Source organism: Ascidia mentula, chromosome 1 (assembly GCF_947561715.1).
Source record: "Ascidia mentula chromosome 1, kaAscMent1.1, whole genome shotgun sequence".
In the NCBI taxonomy this organism is placed as follows: domain Eukaryota; kingdom Metazoa; phylum Chordata; class Ascidiacea; order Phlebobranchia; family Ascidiidae; genus Ascidia; species Ascidia mentula.
In genome coordinates, this window is record NC_138566.1 from 3241778 (window position 1) to 3263812 (window position 22035).

Sequence of the window (22035 nt, forward strand, 5' to 3'; positions counted from 1 at the left end):
TTTTGAATTTTAAATAACAATTGACGACAATACTCTTGAGAGCTGTTGCACAATCGCTGTGAAACTTTGATAGTAGTTTTTTTTTTGAGAACATCATACTTTACTTTATCTACAATTAATTTCCAATTTTGTTGTTAAATGTCATTAAAGTTTACGGTGACTTGGGTTTCCAAATTAGTAAATTTTATTTAGAAAAGTGAACATACACATTCACGCTCATGCAAATTACTTCACCACTCATGCGATAAACACAAACCATTCCGTGGAAAATTAATTTTTAACGTGACACGAGTTGACTTGAGTTAGTTTTCAACTTTTCATTGAAATTTGTGCTTTTTAGTGCGTTCTTATGTAACTGCTCTTAAGCAATGCTTATCTGAAGTCTAGGTTATGATCTGATTTGCATTTCCTGCCACAATGGTGGTTTCTATTGATCAGCTGCAACAGCATTTCAAATCGAATGGAAAGACGAAAGAGCATTCTGCCCACTCAGCGAAAGTTCACTCCGTTGCTTGGAATTGCGACGGAAAAAAACTTGCGTCAGGATCTTACGACCAAACTGTCAGCGTTTTTATACTTGATCGTGATCGACTGGTGAGAGTTGTTTATTGTTTTTTTCAATCAAAATTGTTTTGTTGCCAGAAACAGTGCAGTTAACATAATATTAATTTAAATAATAAAAATTCAGATGACTATGATAATACTATTAAACACAAAACAAATAGAATCAATCATTATTTCAGTGTACTCTTGTTCTAACAGAGTAAAGATTACACATGCAAAGGGCACTCAGATAGCGTTGACCAGTTGTGTTGGCACCCTTCAAGCTCTGATGTATTTGCTACTGCCTCCGGTGACAAAACTGTCCGTATTTGGGATGCAAGAAGTGGAAAGTCAACTTCAACTATCAGTACCAAAGGTTAGAATTTATTTGGAGTAATTTGTCCATTATGTTTTTCTCCCCATAAACCTTGTTTTTAATTTATATTCTAGAAATTGTGACCTATTTTGAGATTGTTTATTTTCTTACCTTTGTAGTAGTGTAAGGTCTGCACCACAAACCCAAGCTGTTCTAACCTTTTTTTCATTTAAGGCGAAAACATCAACATTTGCTGGAGCCCAAATGGCCAAAGCATTGCTGTCGGAAACAAAGAAGACTTGGTCACTTTTATTGACACCAAAAACTTTAAGGCAAAAGCTCACGAGCAGTTTAAAGTAGAGGTAAGAAGTCGTAAAGATTACATCCTAGAACTACTTTTGGTGATACTTTCGAGAGTAAATTGCATGATCATAATTGTTTATTTGTAGTGTTTTTCACTGAGTGTTGAATTCAATAATTGTACTATTTTTTTATTGTAACCTGCCATATACATATACGCCAACTGAAGTGCATGAAATAGTTTAGTGAAAAGTTTTTAGACCACAACTTGATTCCTGAAATATTTTGGTATTTTTTATCAAAATGTGTATTGTAGGTGAATGAGATTGCTTGGAACAACACAAACGATCTATTTTTTCTCACAACAGGTCAAGGGACCATTCAAATATACAGGTACAATATAGCCCCAATGTTTATATGTATCCTCTGCATGCAAATAGATAGCAATATTTTTGTTACTATAGTTACCCCGACCTGAAATTGGTCCAATCACTGTATGGACACACTGCCAATTGTATTTGTATCGAGTTTGATTCATCGGGAAAGTATTTTGCAACTGGAAGTGCTGATGCTCTGGTTAATCTATGGGATGTGGCTGAGTTGGTTTGTGTCAGGACATTTTCAAGGTAACTAAAGAGCCAACTATCTTGTAAATGATAACAAAAAATCAGTTGTAATCATAATTAAACCAAACAATCTTTAGTAATATTTGAAGTCTAGTATAAGTGCAAAAAAGCCATAATATCATTGATAGCTGCAGGCAGGGTGTACACACTGTTTCGACCGGTAAGCAGTGCAGCCGTTGCCTGTGGGACTACATGCTTATTTAGTTCTTTTGTGTGTTCTGTGAAAAAAATGTATATTTCTGCTATTTACAGACTTGACTGGCCAGTGAGAACACTGAGTTTTAGTCATGATGGCCTCATGCTCGCCTCTGCATCAGAAGATCATTTCATCGACATTTCACATGTAGAAACAGGAGAAAAAATTTGCGAGGTAAGTTTGACACAATAAATAGCATAGCAATATTGCATAATCCTTCTGTTCAACAGGTTTCTTGCGATTCTCCAACTTTCACTGTAGCTTGGCACCCGAAAAACAAACTTCTGGCATTTGCTTGTGATGACAAGGACAAATACAGTAGAGATGCTGGAACGGTGAAACTATTTGGTTTGCCAAATGATTGAACATTTTCACCCATCAGGACAACACCTGGAGCAAGTTTTTCACAATAAAATTTTACTGAATTTGTGCTGCTATGGCCAAAATAGGTATATGCCATGAGGCAGGTCTCGCGCATGTTTAAATTTAGATTTCGGAAAGCATTCTAATTATGCATGTTGCTGCTGAATATATTATGCCCTGTTTACACACAACGGTACACTTTTGATGGTTATGTACCAATTAGCCTGTGTAACATCCTTCTTTTGGAAAATTCTTTCCTGAATAAGTTTCGCAATGATGGATGTATACGGACAAACTATCGTCAAATATTGGCAATGGTACAAGGACAGGTTTTGTGATGGTTGAGTATATTTCAAGAAACTCGAGCAATGACTAAAATATTATTAGCTGCTTTATGAACTATTGTCTTTCGAATAACGTATAAAAACTACAAACCGTAATCACACTTCGGCGTATGTGGTAAATCACATTGAATAGTAACAGTTTATTACAAACTCGACAGAGCAGGGTTTTCAACGTTGCATAAATTTAATATTTAAAACCCTTCTCTATGAGGACACAGAAATAATTACTTAGGTACGTTGTTCAGTAATTTGCTGACCTTTAAACACAATCCAGACTACATCAAAACATTTTCTTAAAAGCACATTAAAAAGATATATATAATAAAGATGTTTGCCAACTATATTTACAGGGCACTTTACACAAATGTAATAAAACAATTGAATATCAACAGTGTTTCCAGTATGGTAGATACTTCGGACTCCGTTTGCTGTTGCATCAACAAACTTGTGTTTAGGAATCTTTCTTGTATCTTTTTCCAGAGTCTCTGCAACATAAACATTTGACAAACGTCGCTGTCTATTGCCATCTCTTAGTTTTATTGTCCATTTAATGGTTGACTTACGAGCTCCCACTGTGGATACCCAATCCCCTTTTCTGACTGCGTGTGTTTATGTGACACAATGTCACGTTGTTTTCTTCCACGACCTAAAAAGGCATTGTATCAAACATGTGCTTTGTAAAAGTGAGTGCTTGTTCGGCGAGCTTAAAATCTGGGGATGCGTCACACAGTAAGATCTGGAATTCTAGCTGAGTTCTAATGCCATTATTTGTGGATTAAATTCGCTAGAGTTTATTAATCAAAGTCGTTCTTCTGGCACTTAAGTTTCTGAAGTCATTTATTTGAAACCGGCGTTTCGTCTGCCATCCGGCGAGACTTCCTCGGGGTCATGTCAACATATTGCATCAAGCGCATAAACACTAAAAACGTAAGAAACACAAGAAAAGTATATTCGCTAGAGTTTGTTTTGCATCGACCTCGTATTGTTCGTTAAATTATGCACCGCGACAGTGATGGACTGGGATTATTCTGCACGCATACAACCTCGAGAATCTTTTGGTGGTTATTCGTTATCGACCCTTTTGTTTTAAAGATTATGTACATTTCGGCAATGTAAAATATGGCGCTCTGCTTTTAAATTTCGACGCTTGGTTATATAAACCGCTGGCCTCAAGCCAAAGGCAGACATACAGAATTCGGGTAAGTCCGGCAGATCCCTATTAAATCTAGCTACAGGAGCTCAGTGGTTTCACAGGGTATATTGTGGCCAAGGTACACTGGTGCGCAAGCGCACAACTTGTCAGGCGACCTTCACATACGTAGGGGATCTCCACCACCGTAATCAGACAACGCAGAAGTAATACCATATATGCTATCGCATAGCAAGGCAGGATCGCCCCTGTATGTGGATTTTAGTCCGCAACTGTATGTCGATCTAGAGTAATTAAAAGAGGTCAAAAAACCAACCGTTCCTCCACGTAAACGTATTCCTCTGTTGCCAAGCTCTATTACCAGCTTTGCAAACGTATCATTAACATTTGAACTGTTCTTGTAGTCGACGCCATTACTCCCTCCAGCAACGACGCCTGAAAACATTTGCAGATATAAAAAAATATTGGATGTCCCAAAAATAAATACCTGATTAGAAGTAGGAATATATAAAACAACTAATTCATCAACTAATGTTCCTACCTAACCAGCCGTCCGGTATGTAATATTCCTGTGTATTTAGTGGAATTATTGCCTTCTTTTGTTTGTGGGCGAACGACGCCACCGATCTAGTGTAAATCACAAATGTTTTCACAAAAAGATTGCACAAGCACTCAAAAATGTACCTGCAAGTTTGACTGTTCTTGTACCTTTGTGACATATATATGATCACAGCGGCTGAATGTAAAACCGCATTGGGGACATTATCCCACTTAACATTCTTCATTTGATCATCACACATCCAAACTTTGTACCTTCTTGCTTCTAAGAGCTCCTTTATCTGCGTTTGATTGTGACAGAATGTTTGTTGGATTACATTGGCCTGTTTGGGTCTAATGGTTTAATATTGAATAAAACATAAAAGCTACTCCCGATTTAGCTGACAAAAATAATGGCCATTACACATTGAATGATAGCATATAATAAATTTGCTAAAAATCATCCAAACGGCTGGATTTGGATTTGCTTTCGTTGTTAATTATAGTGAAGCATTTGATTTAATATTCTCTCGATCACCAAATCGAGACGGATAGCAAGAAGCACTTTTAACCACATGCACTGGGGTTTTAATCGACTTTACGGTTGTCCCGCTTTCCCGATACAGCATTTGTAAAGCTTTTTGTAGCAGATATATTTGAATGCGATGTAGGTCAACTTACTTCGATGCAAGTTTTTCGTTTTCCCGTGAGTAGTTTAAAAAATCAAACAAGTTAACTAATTGACCAAACAACATACGTTTCAGTTTTCCAAAGCAATATGGGCATCAGAACGTGTAAGTTGAAATAAGGCGCCGTGCGCTATATTTTGCAAAGTTCTCTAAATAACATTAATGAAACGATGTTATTTTTGTTATGTCGGCAAAACCAGAAAGAAAAATACGTCATATCGCATTGTTTGTTGAGCAAATTAATTTTCATTTTCAACCAACTGTAAACATGAATAACAATAGCATACTTGTTGTCATCTACAGTTAACTCCTCTAGCCTCTAGATAATTGCTTCTTTGGCCACAATACAGGCTCTGTTTTGTGGTACAAACGACGAACTCCACATGCATGTTGTAGCTGCTAGTTTTTGTTTAACGTTACCTACAAATACAGCCACAAGTTTTAGTTACAATTTTCTTTCCTAATTATAACAGGGGGTATCCAACCAGCAGATAAATTCGCGCGACAGTTTCTGAAACGACGACAATATATATACTAATACTTCTTATTTGCATGACATTGCATTTCATGCCATTTGAATCTGATTCCAATATCGTACCGCAATCGATATCAATTGTATTTAAAGACAGAAAGCATTATTGTTTGAAACACGATCCGATAAACAAACCCCAAGAAAAAACATGTTCTGCAGTAGCAAAACGAAAACCCTAAGAAATTTCTTGTCAAGTTCAAATTTCTTCTCATGAAACCATTTGCAAACCGCCTTACAAGGTTGGTTACCCCAGCTTCATGGTATTTTCTACTTAATGTTTTCGTGCTGCTGGTCTGACAAAAGCTGTTCTGCGAAATACTTACAATACAAAAAGTGTTCACTATGACTGCTCTACATTACTGCGCAATCGTCCAAGCTACTACTAAAAGAATATATATATTTGGCCTAGACAACATCATCAGTTTCAAAAACACCAAGGATAAAGCAAGAGCAAACAGAAGGCTAGGATTGAAATCAAACCAGACTTACGTATACTTAACATCCGGACTACATTCCTGCACGAAATTAAATAAAAACATTTTTAGTGCCACAGTCACAAGACCAATTGAAGTTGTCAGTTGGGGATCTATGTGAAACAAACATTTCTATATTTACAATGCACACACGTAATAAAATCAAATTTAAGCCCCATGTTTTATGGGGTGGACCTTTTGAAATTACAATTTGATTGTGGAGTTTCCTCCTGTAGTCATTTAAATTGTTACCAATTTGGTGACTAAAAAATTGCTTTAAAAAAACTCTAATTTTTTAGGTATGTTAAAAGACAGTTTAATGGTTTAAAAGCAAAATTAGTTTGTAAGGACCTTTTAATGTTAAACACCGAGCACCGACTGTTTTCGCCATTCCGCCATAGAATTTCATCTACGACATTGCAAAATATTTTATGCAAATACAATGTGCTAAAACATATGTGTTAAAAACAACAACAACAACAACATTGAAAGTGTCCCAAAAAGCAAACCAAAATCAGTTTGTGTTTTTTGGTGAATTATTATAGACAGGAAAATTTAAATTTAGGACAAAACAAAATAAATTCTTTGAAAGATTTGAACATTTTTTGTTTAAGATGACATATGTACGGTGACAAACGGAATGAATTTGCATCCAAAGTCATAGGAAATGTGCATGTTCCGCCACCACTTCATATTTCACGTTTGAATGAGTCACTGAAAATTAACAATGAACATGACAAAAACACTAGTTAGGCTAAAGTGCACATTGTATTCTCTGCGTGTTACTGTTTTTATGCAGTTGAACAGCAGCAGTTTCTTAGTTACTATATTTAACACTTTTAGTAGTTACTGGTGTACTCTTTTCATCAACTGCTGCATGAAGATGAACCTCGCGTAAGTTCATGCAAAGTTTTCGAACAGTCAGCCTGTCCAAAATAGTGCACCAGTAACTATTGAACTTCGCGTTTGGTTTAATTTGCTTGATTTAAAGAAACTCTCAACCCGACAGGAAAACTGTGGAAGCGTAAAACTGCGATTATTTTTACCTGTTTGACGATGCTTAGGCGGTCCCAGTTGTCGCTGAGCATAACTTACTTCTCTTCATTGGTTGACTGCGGTTCTAATTGTTTCTAATAAATTGTATAAATAAACCACATTTGGCTAAAAATGTTAGTTATTTTACAAATACACCAACTTACTGATTTATGCTTCAACCCTAACAATGTCTTTGATGCACTGCTACGAAGCTCTCTAAAAAAAAGTAGAAATTGTTGAACAACACTTCTTTCTTGATAACAATCTGATTTCAATATATATGTAACTTACATAATGATCTTTTAGCGAAACCAGTTGACAAAATAAATTAAGGTTGAATAGTGGCTTTTAAAAATCTGAAAACACTACTAATTAAATATTTTGCATAATTTTGTATGTTTTGGTGCAGAAGAAACTGCGACATGGGCTTGTTGGCGATATGTGCTCGATTGTGTATATTTCTCTAACCTTGAGAAGTGATCTTGAGAGGAAAGTTCCTCTAGTTTCTTCATCATCTCGGTGTCGGCAATGATCATGACTTTATTTTTTTCCAAAAACGATAGAGCATGAATGCATTCAACTGCTGCAATTTGTTCTGTAATTTCTCCTATTTGGAAAAAAAGTTATGCAAAGAACGACTGCAATACTTCCCTAAGTCTTTGTAAAATGCAATCACTTTCTCACAACAGAAATTATTACATCTTTTGAGCGCGTTAAGTTGCACTATTAGCTGTAAATTTACCTTCGTTTATGAGTTTCTTCAGATTTGTGAGTACCCCACTTAGAAGAATTTTAGAGCTATTCTGGTCGTTCTTGGCAAGTTTTGTCAAACCAATTGTCAACTCATATGCAGTAAAACCTGCCGAGCAATTCAGCAAAGCTTCATTTAGGTTCTGCCAATAAAACGACATATATGCGTAATGTTTAATTTTGTTATTGGTGCTGGGCATAAGTTGTGGTCTGTAATAAAAAACACCCTATGTGCACTTTTCAATGATATACTTTGACGTATATCACTATTTTAAGACACATGACTTACATGACCTTGAAAAGCAACGTGTCCTAACTCATATGTCCTAAAATTGTCTTTATACATTACATAAAGTGGATTTACCTGAAGGATGTAAGATATGATTTCGTCATCAGTTTCAATGAGGTCATTTCTATCTTCATCACTTTTTGTGTGGGCCAAGATAAGCATGCAAAGTGTTGGCAGCAGCCTATCATCGTTTCCAGCAAACTAGTCAAATGTGTATCGCGCAAAGAAAGGTTTTGGGGTGGTTTAATTTACTTTTATTGTTTTGTATTTGCCAACCGCTCACCTTTATTCCTCTGGTGTTCTTGGCGTACCAACTTATCAATTCAACCGCCTTCAAGTGCTTGAAAAATACTTTGTTGTTGCTTGACATCGAACAGATGCACAGGAGATATGCCACATTGAGGATGATTTTACCTTCAGTCTGCAAAATTTGACCTTCAGTCTCTTGCCGTTGCATGAGTTTCAAGTTTACACAAATTAGCGTATTGACTGAATAAATAATGTGTGAATACGACTAAATTGACTACCGAACAGAGTCACTCCTAGGTATTTGAACAGAAAAAGCATGTACAAAAATAAATAGCAATCACAATTCTTTAAAAAACTTGCCTCCAAATTTTGTGAAAAGCTTTCCTTATATTTTTCCAGTAGAGCAATCATGTTTGACAAAATTCCACAAGCTGCAATCTTTTCAGATAGTTGGACACTTTTATCAGTGTAGTTCAAACAAACAGACAAAATGTCGTGAACATATTTCCAATCTTTTCTGCAATGAAAAATTTCAAAAAATGACTTCAACAACAGAAATTTTAACTTTATGACATGTTTACACAGTCGCATGCAGTTCAAAGTACGACAGGACTAACCACACAAACTTGTTAATTAAAAGAATATTTTCAACAAAAATAACACTTAGTTTTTTTTCCTCAGGGTTATGTTACAACAACATATCATGTACATAAAAAACTAAAACCGAAAGAAAAGCGTAAGAAAAACACAAGAAAAGGGGAATAGATAACATTGGCACCGCTTGTATCGTCACGTGACCAGGTGTGCAATGGGGCGCGACAATTGCAACAAGTTGTTGTCAACTGCAGGAAAATAAAAGCATTTCTTTTTGTCATTAACACAATAGAATGCTTCCAGAACTAGACTTTTCGTATGGTCGTTATACCTCTACAGAACTCGGATCTCGTGGAAGTCAACTTGGTGGCCGAGAGTGGCAGCGTGTTTTGTCAGCGCTGTACTTGGCCAATATTCGCTCGCGTCGATGCTCTTTTAACCGAGTCTGGAATGTTGTTCCGGTTTCACCGATATATATACCCTACAGCAATCCTAGCACGAAATCAAATACGCCACTTCCTTGGGTTGGACTGTCTCGGAAGACTAAGAGGTAAACTTCATTACGAATGCACCACAAAAGAATTTGTATCCGTCGTGGATGTTGAGAAGGAAGCCCGGGATAAGGCCACAATAAACAGCGCCAACTAACGACCATATCGTTTTGCAAAACGTTCCATTTTTTAACAGGAACAACAAAGTTTATGTTGCTGGACTATGGCATTGCAGTCCACAGCAAGCCAAATAAAACACTGGGCAGGATAGTATCGTACCCTATCGGAAAGGTTACAGCCCAATCCAAGGGCGTTGTTTATTTGATTCCGTGTAAAGATTGCGATGGAGCACATATGGGTGAAACCGGAACAGCGTTACAGACTCGATTAAAAGAGCATCGCCGCGATGTTGCAGTGAATAACTGCCAAGGACTGGAGAAACACGACACCAAACTCGGCCACCGAGTTGACTTTTTACTAGGTCTGGGTCCTGCAGAGGTTTGACGACCATACGTAACGTCTATTTCTGGAAACGTTCCACATTCATAAGAACAACTATTGCGTTAATATAAAGAAAAAATGCTTTTATTTTCCTGCGGTTTACAACAACTTGTTGTAATTGTCGCGCCCCATTGCACACCTGGTCACGTGACGATACAAGCGGTGCCAATGTAAACTATGTTTTTTTTGCGTTGTAGGTGTTTTATGCACATGATATATTGTCGTTACATAACGCATGAGGAAGTCTCGCCGAATGGTAGACAAAACGTTGTGGTCATAATGAAGAAATCTCATAATTTTTTGGCAGAAGAACATTTCCTCAAAGAATTACTCTGCCTGGCAGCATGTATAGCAATATGACACCTAATAATGAAAACAACAAGTAAATTCTAGCTCACGTTTCGAAATTCGCTTTTTCGTCCGAATAAACGTCAAGGTACACTTTAAAAAGATCGGCAGCGCCATTTAGCGCCAAATAATCCCCGACTTTCTGGAAAATCATTTCAGAAAAATATGGTTTATAAGTTGGTGATGGCGTACTTGACCCTGACCAATACACACCTTCAGTGAGCTGCTGTTCACACGTTGAGTCCAGGAGTAATACATCAACAAAATTTGAAGAAGGGTTAAACATGACTCCCCCATGCGTTTATGTTCCTTGTCGGTTTCCATGTCACGCTTGGCTTCATCCAAAAAATGCTTGAGATAAAATAGGAAACCTAGTAGACGAAAAATGATTTCGATTCGGCATTGAACAAATAATCAGAATTGATATAACATTGTTTATGAATTGGTTCAGTATTCTCTTCCATCCTCGTGGAAAATCCTTCATCAGTTGAAACATTTGTAATAATTTCTCCGTCAAATGTGTGGACCAGGATAAGAATACAACACACTGACAAGCTGAAACTATCATTGATCTGACAAGATGAAACGTATTAATGAAATGTAATACATAGCAGATTTCAGTTTTGCCCACGGCTTAGAAAAGGTTGTAGACCTCTGTTTCAAATCGTAACATTTAAGTTTTAACCACGTTGCTCTTGTGTTTATAAGGCTATGAAACACTTACCATGATCCCTTTCGTGTTCATAGCATACCAACTTAGCAAATCGACATTCACGTCTTGGAAAACATTTTTGTTGTTTAACGACATGTTGTAGAGAAGTGTTGCCGACAACCTGATGATATCGCCTTCCGTCTGCAAGTAAACAAAATAGTTATTGTAACCTGCAAATATTGCAATTATACTAACAGTAACAAGATCTAATTGCTTATCTCCGATGTTTTTTTTTAAATGGAGAATGATTTTTCACTATTGTAAAGAGTTGGGCATTAACGAAGTGTAGAAATATTTATCATGTGTCCATAAATAAGTATTTTGTGACGTAAAAGATAACTTGCCTCTAAATTTTGTTTAAAAGTATCTTTATACTTTTCCAGGAATGCGATCAACAAATTTCCACAAGCTGCAATCTTGTCAGATAACTTTTCACTAGCTGCCCTGAACTTTAAACAAACATTTAAAAGGAGTTGAACATTTCTCTCTTCTTTCCTGCAATAAAACATTCATGGGAATTACCCTCACGTCAAAAAACTTTATACTGTGATACATTAACACAGTAATATGATGCTACTACAGGATACCTACCAACACAAATTATGTAATGTAATAAAATCTTTAACGAACATAGCAAACCAACAAGTAAATTCTAGCTCACTTTTCCAACTTCGCTTTTTCGTCCGAATAAATGCCAAAGAAGACTGTGAAAAGATCAACAGCGCCACCTAGCGCCAGGTAATCCCCGACTTTCTGCATAATCATTTCAGAATTTTTTTTAATAAGTTGGTGATGGCGTACTTGACCCTGATCAATACAAACCTTTAGAGAGCTGTTGTTCTCGTCTTTAGCATATTCGAAATACTTCAACAAAACTTCAAGAAGGTTTAAACACGACTTCCCCATGCGTTTATGTTCCTTGTCGGATTCCAAGTCAAGCTTGGCTTCATCCAAATAATGCTTGAGATAAAATAGGAAACCTGGTAGACGAAAAATGATTTCGATTCGGTATCGTAATTTTTTAGCAGATTTATGAAAACTTACCTTTTTCATTAATAGTTTCACTTTCTACGTTGTTGGACAATCCATCTTCAGTTGCAACATTTTCTGCAATCTCCTCTTTAAATGTGTGGACCAGGATAAGCGTACAACAAACTGACAAGCTTAAGTTTTCATTTATCTGACAAAAAGAAACGTATAACCGATGTTAACAAACGGGCACATGTTCTTCAGTGAACTGGATCAACGTGGAATGGAAGAGATAACTTATTCGCGCTTTTATGTCGTGACGTTGTTTTTGTGTTAATAAAGTTATGAAACACTCACCTTAATCCCTTTCGTGTTCCTGACGTACCAACTTAGCAAATCAACCATGCTCATGTCTTGGAAATGTCTTTTGTTGTTGCTTGGTAACGAAAATTGGTAGAGAAAAAATGCGGACGCCAACATGATTTTGCCTTCCGCCTGCAAGGAAGGGAAAGACATCGGTCAGTGGTAGATCAGGAGCTCAAGTGATAATTAAAGTACAGGTAAATCAATTCTGTGTTTTGTTAAGTCAGTTACAATATACCACTTTTGCTAAAAAAAAGTTTTGAGGAATTGCAAATATTGCAAAACGACAGTGCACGATTTAATTGTTTTGTTTCGTCGTTGATTGAACAAAATATGACTTTTTTTACAAGCATTCGGTAATATTGAATTCATTTGTTTTGTGTCCCTGAATGAGTATTTAGTGACGTAGAAGTAGACTTGCCTCGAAATCTTGTTGAGAACAGTCTTTGTACTTTTCTAGGAAGGCGATCATGTTTGAAAGAATTCCGCAAGCTGCAATCTTGTCAGATAACTTTTCACTTACTGCGCTGAACTTTAAACAAGCATATATAAGGATTTCAACATTTTTCCCTTCTTTCCTGCAATAAAACATTCATGGGAATTACCCTCACGTCAGAAAACTTTATATTGTGATACATTAACACAGTAATATGATGCTACGACAGGATACCTACCAACACAAATTATGTAATTTAATAAAATCTTTAACGAACATAGCAAACCAAAGTAAATTTTAGCTCACATTTCCAACTTCTCTTTTTCGTCCAAATAAATATCAAAGTAGACTTTAAAAATATCGACAGCGCCTCCTTCTGCCAGGTAATCCCCGACTTTCTGGAAAATCATTTCAGAAAAATATGGTATATAAGTTGGTGATGGCGTACTTGACCCTGACCAATACACACCTTCAGTGAGCTCCTGTTCTCATCTTTAGCACATTCGAAATACCTACACAAGACTTCAGAAAGGGCTGAAATCGACGCCCGAAAACTTTTAAACTCCTTGATATTAAACAAATACATTTATAATCTGGTGATTGTGCACATGAACTCATTAATACCAACATTAATCGAGCTTCTGTTTACAGGTTTATTCCACCATAATTTCTTCCACAATGCATTAGCAATATTTCGGATTGACCCTCCCAATAATTTTTGTTCCTGGTTATTTTCCACGTCACGCTTCACTTCATCCAAGTAATATTTCAGGTAAAATAGGAAACCTGGTAGAAGTAAACCTTCACTATTATTCGGCAATAAACACGTCATTGTTTCAGTTTTTCCGTAACAGCTTTTTATACATTATCAACGTGTTTATCAAGTTTGCTCCCACATGACGTATTTCATGTTTTTAAATGGAAAGTAAATGTAGTTTTTATATTACATTTTTTATTCAGTAATTCGGTCTCCATTCCAATGTTCGTGGACCCTCCTTCATCCTTTACAACAATTTCATTAATTTCCTCTTTAAATGTGTTGACCACAATCAACGTACAGCAAACTGACAACCGTGCGAGTTCAGATATCTGACCAAAAGGGAACATACAAACAAATAATCTTTGTTGCTTTAACAACAGGGTTTATGGAGAAAGAAAATGATATATTATGCTATTCACCTTCTTCGTGCCTTAAAAGTAGGATTTTTCAAACTACTGCCAGCGTGCCACATGTGCATTCAGGTCCCAGCCTCTTTAATTATTACAGTGACTATTTGTTTCGTCAAATAATATTTTTATATAAATTAATACTGAACAAAAAATGCCCATCATTTTTTAGTCCAGACAACATCAGAAACCGTAAAAAGAACGATCTTGTGAGTGGAAAATTATACAGTCCACAAATACATAGCAGATTTTAGTTTTGCCTACGGCTTAAAAAAGGTTGCAGATCGACCTCTGTTGCAAACCGTGACATTTAAGTTTTAACCACGTTTCTCTTGTGCTTATGAGGTTACCAAACACTTACCAAAATCCCTTTCGTGTTCATGGCGTACCAACTTAACAAATCAACATTCACGTCTTGCAAAACATTTTTGTTGTTGAACGACATGTTGAAGAGAAGTGCTACCGACAACCTGATGATATAGCCTTCCGTCTGCAAGTAAGAAAAAGCATCGGTCAGTTTCAGACCCCGGAAATCAAACGATAGTTAGTTACAATATATCAATGTTGCGCAAAAAGAACTTTGTGCCATTGCAAGCAACAATAGCAAAAAAGAGATTTCTTCACATAGTCGTCATAGTAAAATGACTACTCAATATCACAAAGCATTCGACAGGGCATAAGTAATGCAATCATTTGTTAAGTGTTATTAAACATGGTTTTAATGACGAAAAAGATGAATTGCCTCTAAATTTTGTTGAAAAGTGTCTTTGTACTTTTCTAGGAAGGTAAACAAGTTGTATAGAATTCCACAAGCTGCAATCTTTTCAGACAGCTTGTTACTAAAACGGGTGAAAATCCAACAAATTCTCAAAAGGTTTTCAGCATTTTTCCTATCTTTTCTGAAAAAACATTTTTAAACATACCTTCACGTCAGACAACTTGACGAAATAGTGTAATATATTAATACAACATCAACGAACATAAAACCTAATAATGAAAACAACAAGTAAATTCTAGCTCACGTTTCCAAGTAGACTTTAAAAAGATCGGCAGCGCCACCTTCTGCCAGAAAATCTCCAACATCCTGTAAAACCTTACACAAAATATTGTTTTTCTTTACAAATGTTTTCCAGCAAGTCAGTATAATACTAACGTGGTGTGTGCTGTTCTCCGAATCTCCTATATTAAGCAAGGTATGAACAAATGTTAAAGCCGATGTCCCCATGCGGTTATGTTCCATGTCAGATTCCAAGTCACGCTTGGCTGCATCCATGTAATTTGCCAATGGTTTGAGGTAATCTGTGAAGTCAACATTTAAAGTAAGTTTCGAAAGTGAGTTTTAAAAGAAATTGTTCTACTTACCTTTGCTCTCAAAATTTTGTGTTTTCGAAGCAGGCTCGCCATCCTCATCCATTTTATTCCATAAATGATTCTTAAAACTTTTATTGATATATACCAACTATTCACCGCTTTTTTAATGAACTTCTGGTATGGAGTGCTTAATTGATGTCAGTAGTTGTTGACATTTGCTTTTACACAATGTTAAGTATCAATACGCCAATCAGGCACTTTTTCCCCGAAAGTCGGATCGAGATGTAAAGAAACAAGCTTTCGGTGAGGTTTAAACTTAACACTTTACCAACTGAGCTACGGGTGTATTTGATGGTTAAGATATACTTTTGCAAACTACCAGGTGACCTTCTGTGTCCTTCTCTCTTAAACCCATTTCATCAAACTACAACACACTATGGTTTTCTCAAATAGAACGCGCGACTGTAGGCATGTAAACGAATAAGTTACGACAAAGAAGTCAAGTATTTTGTTTCAGCTCGCAATTCACAGGCGAACAAGGGAATCTTCTCGCTTCAAAACGCTGTGACGTAACAAAGCTCAGTACAGCTTTCTCTTTGTCAATGGTGTTGTTTATCCTGACAATACGCAACTTCGGTTGGATTTCGTTGCACCCATAAAGCTTTCATGTAGAACTTCCAACTGTTAGTGTGTAATCATTTTCGAAAACGAAGAAACTTGTTGTAATTATAATGTTCGAAGCAAATTATAAATGCAACACTTGGCCAAAATATCAACACAGAACACACAACGGTCGAATGAAACTGTTATAACGCCATCATTCTTGCCACATAGATTAACGTTCCAACTTTCAATAGAAACTAAACTACAGGCTATGAATAAATACCGTAAACGCAACAAATACTTAGCAAGGTTGTATAAGACTGACTTTGAGACGAAATTTATAAATCACACTTTTCTATTTATTTCTCTAAATATTGTGTGCAGTGAACCAGAATACAAGGCATGGAAAGATGAAAATGAGAGAAAAGTTGACAAGTAAAATGGATTCAAACCCAGTGCAACAAGAGCAGGGCACTTAGAAGTTAACACATGCCGTCAAAATACGCAAAGATTTATCACAATTGGTCAGCTATGTTTTTGCCACCAACACAACATTAAATCTCCATGAAACAACGAAATGAAAAATAGAAAGTTGTACATGTTGTGATCACTGAAGTGTGACATTTTTCGTGCCCCGTTCTTGTCGTTGTCGCACCCTGTGCAACATTCCAACGTTGATTGTATAGGAATGTAATTAGTGGTTTTCCCTAAACATCCCGCTTGTTCTCGGTTATGAGCAGTCTCAATTTGTGCATGCTTCTTTCGAATACAAGAAGACAACAGTATAATTTGAACCTTTGAATAGTATGAGGTTTATTTGCATTCAGCTCAACAACACAAGGCCACACAAGCGAGTTAAAACATACAAAAGCCTCGAAAAGCGCTTATTTTATCTGAGGCCCCGTGTAAAGTCATCAGTTCGGTGGGATGTAACCTGATGAGTGTACATAAATAATCGGTGTTGAAGTAGGAGTCTTTAGCGTCAAAATAGTTCCCAAACGGAGAAGATTTGAATTCGTTTTTTATTCGTTAAATTTTTCAATGTTTGCTTCACATAATCTCATTTTTTTGTAAATTCTAAGTATCGTTGTTAAGTATCGTAATCACAGCAACCACTGTTATATATCGGTATATGTGCCCTTTCCCTTTGTCTCAAATTCCTTTCAAAAAACAAGCTGTTGGCTTGAAAGTAGCACTGAAAAGGGTGGAATGTTTGACTTACAAAAAGAATATTTCCACAGATATAAACTAATCACGTTTTTGTTATTACCTGCTGCATTTTTACAAAAGTAATGTCAATAATTTTAGAGAACACTGTCAAAGCAGCTTAAAAAATTATGACGACGGCCTAAGAAGGTCGCACGTTCCAATATTCTAGAAACATTTCTCTCAAGGTTTGTGTAGCTTTTGGTTGCATGAAACAACGCTGCAGGTATTATGGTTCAGCGAGATAGAAAATAAAAATACAGGAAGTTTCCAAACACAAAAGATTTTCATATCCACACCAGTGCGGTTGTTATCACAGGTTGAAAAGCACTGTGCATCCAAATATTTTCGCTAACGTACGCTTTTGTTGTTTTTATATTATTTTGAAATCGTAATTATGCAAAATTGTAAAACTACATTAATACGATTCGAAAGATTGTGACGCATGTAATATGGCGGTAGATTGTGTCGAAGCGGATTAATCGCCTTTTTCTCATGTCTCTCTTTTGGGTTTCGCGTACGTGGGGTTTTGCCTGCGTACGTTTCACGACAACCCCAATCAAGTTCTCAAACGCCTAAAGATACAACAAAAAATTTGACTTAACAAACACATCCAGTAAGACGTGTCTTACCACACGTGTTGAAAGAATGTCTTCTTGCACTATATACCTAGTGCAAGAAGACGTTCTTTCAACACATTTGTTAAGACTTAAATCACTACTAACAGCAGACTAAAATCCCAACTAAAACTATTCATTTTTAGCGTGTTCGTGTGGTTTACAGGCTGCAATGCCTGGGCTGCGAAGTTTTTGAATTTTATGTTCTTTATGCGACAGTTGTGATCGAACTGAAACAATCAAACCATTGCATGAAACATTACTGCGTTGTCTGATTAAAGTGGTAGAGATCCTCTATACGTATATATAAAGGTTGCCTGGCAAGTTGTGCGCTTTCGCCCCGTGAAACAGAAGCTCGTGTAGCTTAGTTGTCATTCAATTTGTGGTTGCTGCTTGTATGGAACTGTTCTTATTGGAATATTTCTTCACAAAGCAGTTAAACACTCACTGGACAGTTGAGAATGGCCCAATGCGAATAGTCTTCCAAATTATATGTACAATTTTATTCTTACCAAGTGCCGTTTTTCGGAACACAAGGCAGGCACGATAACGTTTCTCTTGTTACAAAGCAGTTGATGTGGCAAGTATGTAAAATAGAAGGTCATGAGAGGAGATTACAAAGCGAGCAAAAGCATTTTAAAAACACTACATTGGTTTTGCTGTAGGGTTAGCACGGTCGTTGCCAGTGGCGTAACATTATGGTTTGTTGATAGTATAGTTACCAAATCCTTGCAGGAGCAAGCAAACAATCTTAAGCAAATAATTTTGATAATTAAATATAATACACAAACGTTCATTTAATCACAAGACAAAAACAGGGATCCAAAAAGTCAATTAATAATTATTGAAGCATTTACAAAATTAGAAAGGCTAAAGTTTTCGAAAATGATCAGTTGATTTTCTCCAGTGCTTTGGTGAAAATCGTCAGTTCGTTCACAGATTTGATGTGAAGTTGTTCCCCAATAAGTTTATAGAAGAATTCTGGTGCCTCCGACTTAAGCGAATGCAGGAAAAGAAGTGCATTGCCATCCACATTTTTGAAATAAGACCTGTCACAAGAGGCGTTGTACATCGTTATACACGGCGCCTATAAATGTGTTATTTCCGAGGATAGGAAGTATAAATGGGCAAACCAAAAGATCAGTTAATCAATAAACAGTGAAAGTTCTTTGAAATATGGATATTTGGAGTTTACTTTTTCGATTGCGAGGCCAGATTTTGCTGCCAGAAATGCTTGAAACATTATTGCAATATTTACTCGTCGCATTATTTCACGCACCCACAAAAACACGATGAATTCGTTACTGCTGACTTACGGTTCAAGACCAAGGTCTTTGGCCCACTGCTGGACTTCTTCGCTTTTCATGATTTGAACAGAATGACTTGTTTGTGGCTCAGATGTTTGTGGTGGAGCTTCTTCCAGTTCTTGGACTGCTTGAATGGGAAGTATTGGAGAATCCTGATACATAAATCAGCTTTGAATTTTGCTTTTTCCACTTTTAGTTTGACAGGTTGCGTAAAGCAAAGCTTACACAACATAAAATTTTAGAAAGCAGTATGTATAACATATTTGTTTTCACAAATAATCACACTTGCAAAATGAATATAACCGTGTCCTGAATGAATTATAAAAATCATAAAACTTGAATACTTTGTTCGTGCTATAATTGTTTACCACCACATCTTCAGCTAAACTTTTGCCGCGATCTCCAATTTCTTTTATCAACTTTGTTAACGAATCTTCGAAAGTTTTCGAGTCGTAAAAGCTGAAATACAGTTTCGTGCCCACGATAAGCCCTACAAAAATAAACCTGTCAGATTAATCTTTATGTTGAAAGTAAGAAGTGTGTTGAATGAATTATTACAAACAAATACAAATTGTCACATATAGAGTTCTACTGTATGAAAGACAAAAGTAGTTAATCTTGATCTAGATATACAATAATCAACACTTGCAACAGCTTTGACGAAAAGTTTAATTTACTAACGACCGTCTTATTAGTTCGTTGGTTTTTTTACATCAACCCACCCAGCCATCCATTTGCATCGAAACATTCCTGAAGTTTAAGAGGAATAATGTCTTTTTGTCTTTTAAATGCATAAGACGCTTCTGATCTGCACAATAAGATTGGAATACTGATATTTTTTTAACCTAAGATAAATATTCTTGTAAACATACAACAAAACCCTTAAATTATATTTATGAGGCAAATACAGATCTAAACAAAACTAGAGGCTCTTTGTTCAAAATTCGCACTGCGCACTTTCTATTGACAACATTTTATAGACAACAAGACAACATTCAGTTACCTGCAGTTCTGACTATCCTTGTACTTCTGAGACATGCATATTAACACAACAGATGATCGTTCAACTGCGTCAGCCATCGCATCCAATGTATCTCCCTTCATTTTATCTTCGTCCATCCATACGTTGTAACCACTTGATTCCAAGCAATCTTTTATCTAAAATATCAATGAAGTGAATTCAACGTCACCCATAAGCAGTCAAAATCCTAAAATGTTTGCGAAGAAGTTTGAATCGATCTTATACCGACCATATTTTTTATATCGACCATATCGAACCGACCATATTTTTTTTTAAAATCAGTTTAGTTTTTGGTCATTTAATTTTTTCTCCTTCATTTTATGTTTGTTGTTTTCTATGTAAAACCTGCTGAAATTTTTCAGCAGCAATTTCTCTTTCAAAATTAACTCATTAAAAAACTGTAGACATAGCAGTGTTTGATAAAAATGTTGCTCCTTTCCCACTGCCTTACCTTTTTAATGGTGCTTTGGTTGTCCCAGTTGTAGCTGAGCATGACGTGCATCTGTTTCGTGGTTGGTAGTAACAGTTCGACATCACGTTTATTCTTAGAAATACAAACACTTTGCTAAATTGTTCAACTTGAACATTTGCTAAAAACTTACCGGAATAAATCTTAACTCCCACAATGTGTTTCTTGCAGAACTACGGAGCTCTCTAAAAAAAATAAAATTTTACAATGTCATTTCTTTGATTGACATCGATTTTTCTTAAAAAAAAAAAAAATTTAAGCAACACAACCCTTTTGCTGCGTTACGTAACAACTTTGTTCCTTAATATCAATAAGATCAATAAATATTGCTTCCCTATTCAGACTCAACAACTCCAGATGTTTTGCACCCAACAATAAATATGCTCAACAAAAGTGGGCACAAAAACTGTGAATGACTCTGACCTTGAATCGTGACCTGTAAGTTCCTCCAGTTTCTTCATCAACTCTTTTTCATGAGTGATCATGGATTTGTTCTCTTCCACAAACGATAAAGCCCAGATGCATTTGACTGCAGCAATTTGTTCATCAAAGTTGTCTTTGTGAAGAGAAGATTTTAAGCAAAGACGTACTACAATGCTTTTCCCACAAATAATCATATGAAATACTTTATACCTCACAATAGAAATAGAGTAGTTAAAGACCGTTTGTTTTTATTCACAAACCACAAACCAGATGCATGCAACTTATACAATGTTCTCATCACAGTTGTCTTTGCGGAGAAAAGATTTTGTGCTAAGAAGGGATACAATATTTCCCACACAAACTATCGTTGTCCGTATTACCACCGAGATTACCAAAATATTTTCTGAACCTTGGGCCGTGGTTATGCGTAATTTACCTGTGTTAAGGAGTGTCCTTAAACTTGAGAGTACCCCACTTTGAAGGATTTTAAAGCTGTTCTGATCGTTGTTGGCGAGTTTGGTCAAACCTAACGTTAACTCTTGCGCAGAAAAACCTGCGGAGCGGTGGTTGCTACTCAGCAAAGCTTTGTTCAGAATCTAGAATAAAGATGTGCTAAATATTAACCTTATTAGTGTTTATTTGATCCTGAAAAAACTATACACAGTATTATTTTTATTTAAAACATCTCCTCCCTTACAAGATATGTCTAGAAGTGTCTTTATTTCATTAACTATGGTCTTACTTGCAGGATGTAAGATATGATTTCATCATCAGTTACAATGAGGTCATTACTATCTTCTTCGTTTTTTGTGTAGGCCAAGATAAGCATGCAAACTGTTGGCAGCTGCCTATCATCGTATCCAGGGATCTTGTTGTATTTTTAAAGATGAGAAAGGCTTTCAGTGGTTTTCGTATTTGCCAACCGCTCACCTTTATTCCTTTCGTGTTATTGGCGTACCAACTTATCAATTCATCCGCCTCCATGTGCTTAAAAAATATTTTGTTGTTGCTTGACATCGAACAGTTGTACAGAAGATTTGCCGCATTGAGGATGATTCGACCTTCAGTCTGGAATACATGCACGTCATATTTCTTGCCTTTACAT

At 36.2% G+C, this 22035-nt stretch overlaps 3 protein-coding genes across 7 annotated transcripts in view; 1 reads left to right on the top strand and 2 right to left on the bottom strand.

Annotated features, from left to right (window-relative positions):
• The first annotated feature begins 344 nt into the window (after window positions 1–344).
• LOC145903383 (THO complex subunit 3-like) lies at window positions 345–2630 on the top strand. The gene is made up of 7 exons (XM_082991468.1): window positions 345–594; window positions 763–919; window positions 1094–1221; window positions 1476–1552; window positions 1624–1785; window positions 2038–2155; window positions 2212–2630. Exons 1-7 carry the CDS (start codon window positions 418–420, stop codon window positions 2344–2346), a joined length of 954 nt encoding a protein of 317 aa, XP_082847594.1. The 5' UTR covers window positions 345–417; the 3' UTR covers window positions 2347–2630.
• A 3374-nt stretch (window positions 2631–6004) lies between these two features.
• LOC145903020 (uncharacterized) lies at window positions 6005–15696 on the bottom strand. 4 transcript variants are annotated; one of them, XM_082991119.1, is made up of 27 exons: window positions 15336–15696; window positions 15127–15272; window positions 14996–15066; window positions 14716–14872; window positions 14335–14463; window positions 13754–13808; window positions 13435–13592; window positions 13276–13371; window positions 13113–13204; window positions 12792–12948; window positions 12365–12502; window positions 12083–12218; window positions 11861–12018; window positions 11700–11791; window positions 11383–11533; window positions 11051–11179; window positions 10757–10898; window positions 10540–10697; window positions 10377–10468; window positions 8753–8909; window positions 8427–8564; window positions 8219–8344; window positions 7847–7997; window positions 7573–7711; window positions 7269–7320; window positions 7116–7199; window positions 6005–6783 (listed from the first exon to the last, which is right to left on the bottom strand). In XM_082991119.1, exons 1-26 carry the CDS (start codon window positions 15385–15387, stop codon window positions 7161–7163), a joined length of 3111 nt encoding a protein of 1036 aa, XP_082847245.1. In that variant the 5' UTR covers window positions 15388–15696; the 3' UTR covers window positions 6005–6783; window positions 7116–7160. The 4 variants fall into 4 exon arrangements, 3 of the variants coding, with proteins under 3 accessions (XP_082847245.1, XP_082847239.1, XP_082847256.1); XM_082991113.1 differs by having other exon boundaries at window positions 13754–13895; XM_082991130.1 differs by lacking the exons at window positions 14996–15066; window positions 15127–15272; window positions 15336–15696 and having other exon boundaries at window positions 13754–13895; window positions 14747–14851.
• Window positions 15697–18389: 2693 nt separating this feature from the next.
• LOC145902895 (uncharacterized) overlaps window positions 18390–22035 on the bottom strand; it is a 63133-nt gene continuing 59487 nt past the window's right edge. Inside the window, exons 15-25 of one of the 2 annotated variants that reach the window (XM_082991015.1) lie at window positions 21861–21998; window positions 21673–21798; window positions 21367–21526; window positions 20931–21063; window positions 20641–20692; window positions 20490–20582; window positions 20021–20175; window positions 19740–19825; window positions 19386–19507; window positions 19027–19169; window positions 18390–18759 (exon numbers count right to left, since the gene is read on the bottom strand). In XM_082991015.1, the coding sequence (XP_082847141.1) occupies window positions 18600–18759; window positions 19027–19169; window positions 19386–19507; window positions 19740–19825; window positions 20021–20175; window positions 20490–20582; window positions 20641–20692; window positions 20931–21063; window positions 21367–21526; window positions 21673–21798; window positions 21861–21998 (1368 nt within the window). In that variant the 3' untranslated portion in view covers window positions 18390–18599. The remainder of the gene's footprint in view (window positions 18760–19026; window positions 19170–19385; window positions 19508–19739; window positions 19826–20020; window positions 20176–20489; window positions 20583–20640; window positions 20693–20930; window positions 21064–21366; window positions 21527–21672; window positions 21799–21860; window positions 21999–22035) is intronic. The other variant, XM_082991019.1, reaches the window with a different exon arrangement.

Excerpts from the sequence above, each read along its gene's own strand:
- LOC145903383 (XM_082991468.1), top strand. The coding sequence starts at position 418 with ATGGTGGTTTCTATTGATCAGCTGCAACAGCATTTCAAATCGAATGGA. Across the intron at positions 920-1,093 it reads TTCAACTATCAGTACCAAAG|GCGAAAACATCAACATTTGC; the intron begins GTTAGAATTTAT and ends TTTTCATTTAAG. Across the intron at positions 1,222-1,475 it reads ACGAGCAGTTTAAAGTAGAG|GTGAATGAGATTGCTTGGAA; the intron begins GTAAGAAGTCGT and ends TGTGTATTGTAG.
- LOC145903020 (XM_082991113.1), bottom strand. The coding sequence starts at position 15,387 with ATGGATGAGGATGGCGAGCCTGCTTCGAAAACACAAAATTTTGAGAGC. Across the intron at positions 15,067-15,126 it reads CGGAGAACAGCACACACCAC|GTTTTACAGGATGTTGGAGA; the intron begins GTTAGTATTATA and ends ATTTTGTGTAAG. Across the intron at positions 7,321-7,572 it reads TCTCAAGATCACTTCTCAAG|AGAGCTTCGTAGCAGTGCAT; the intron begins GTTAGAGAAATA and ends ACTTTTTTTTAG.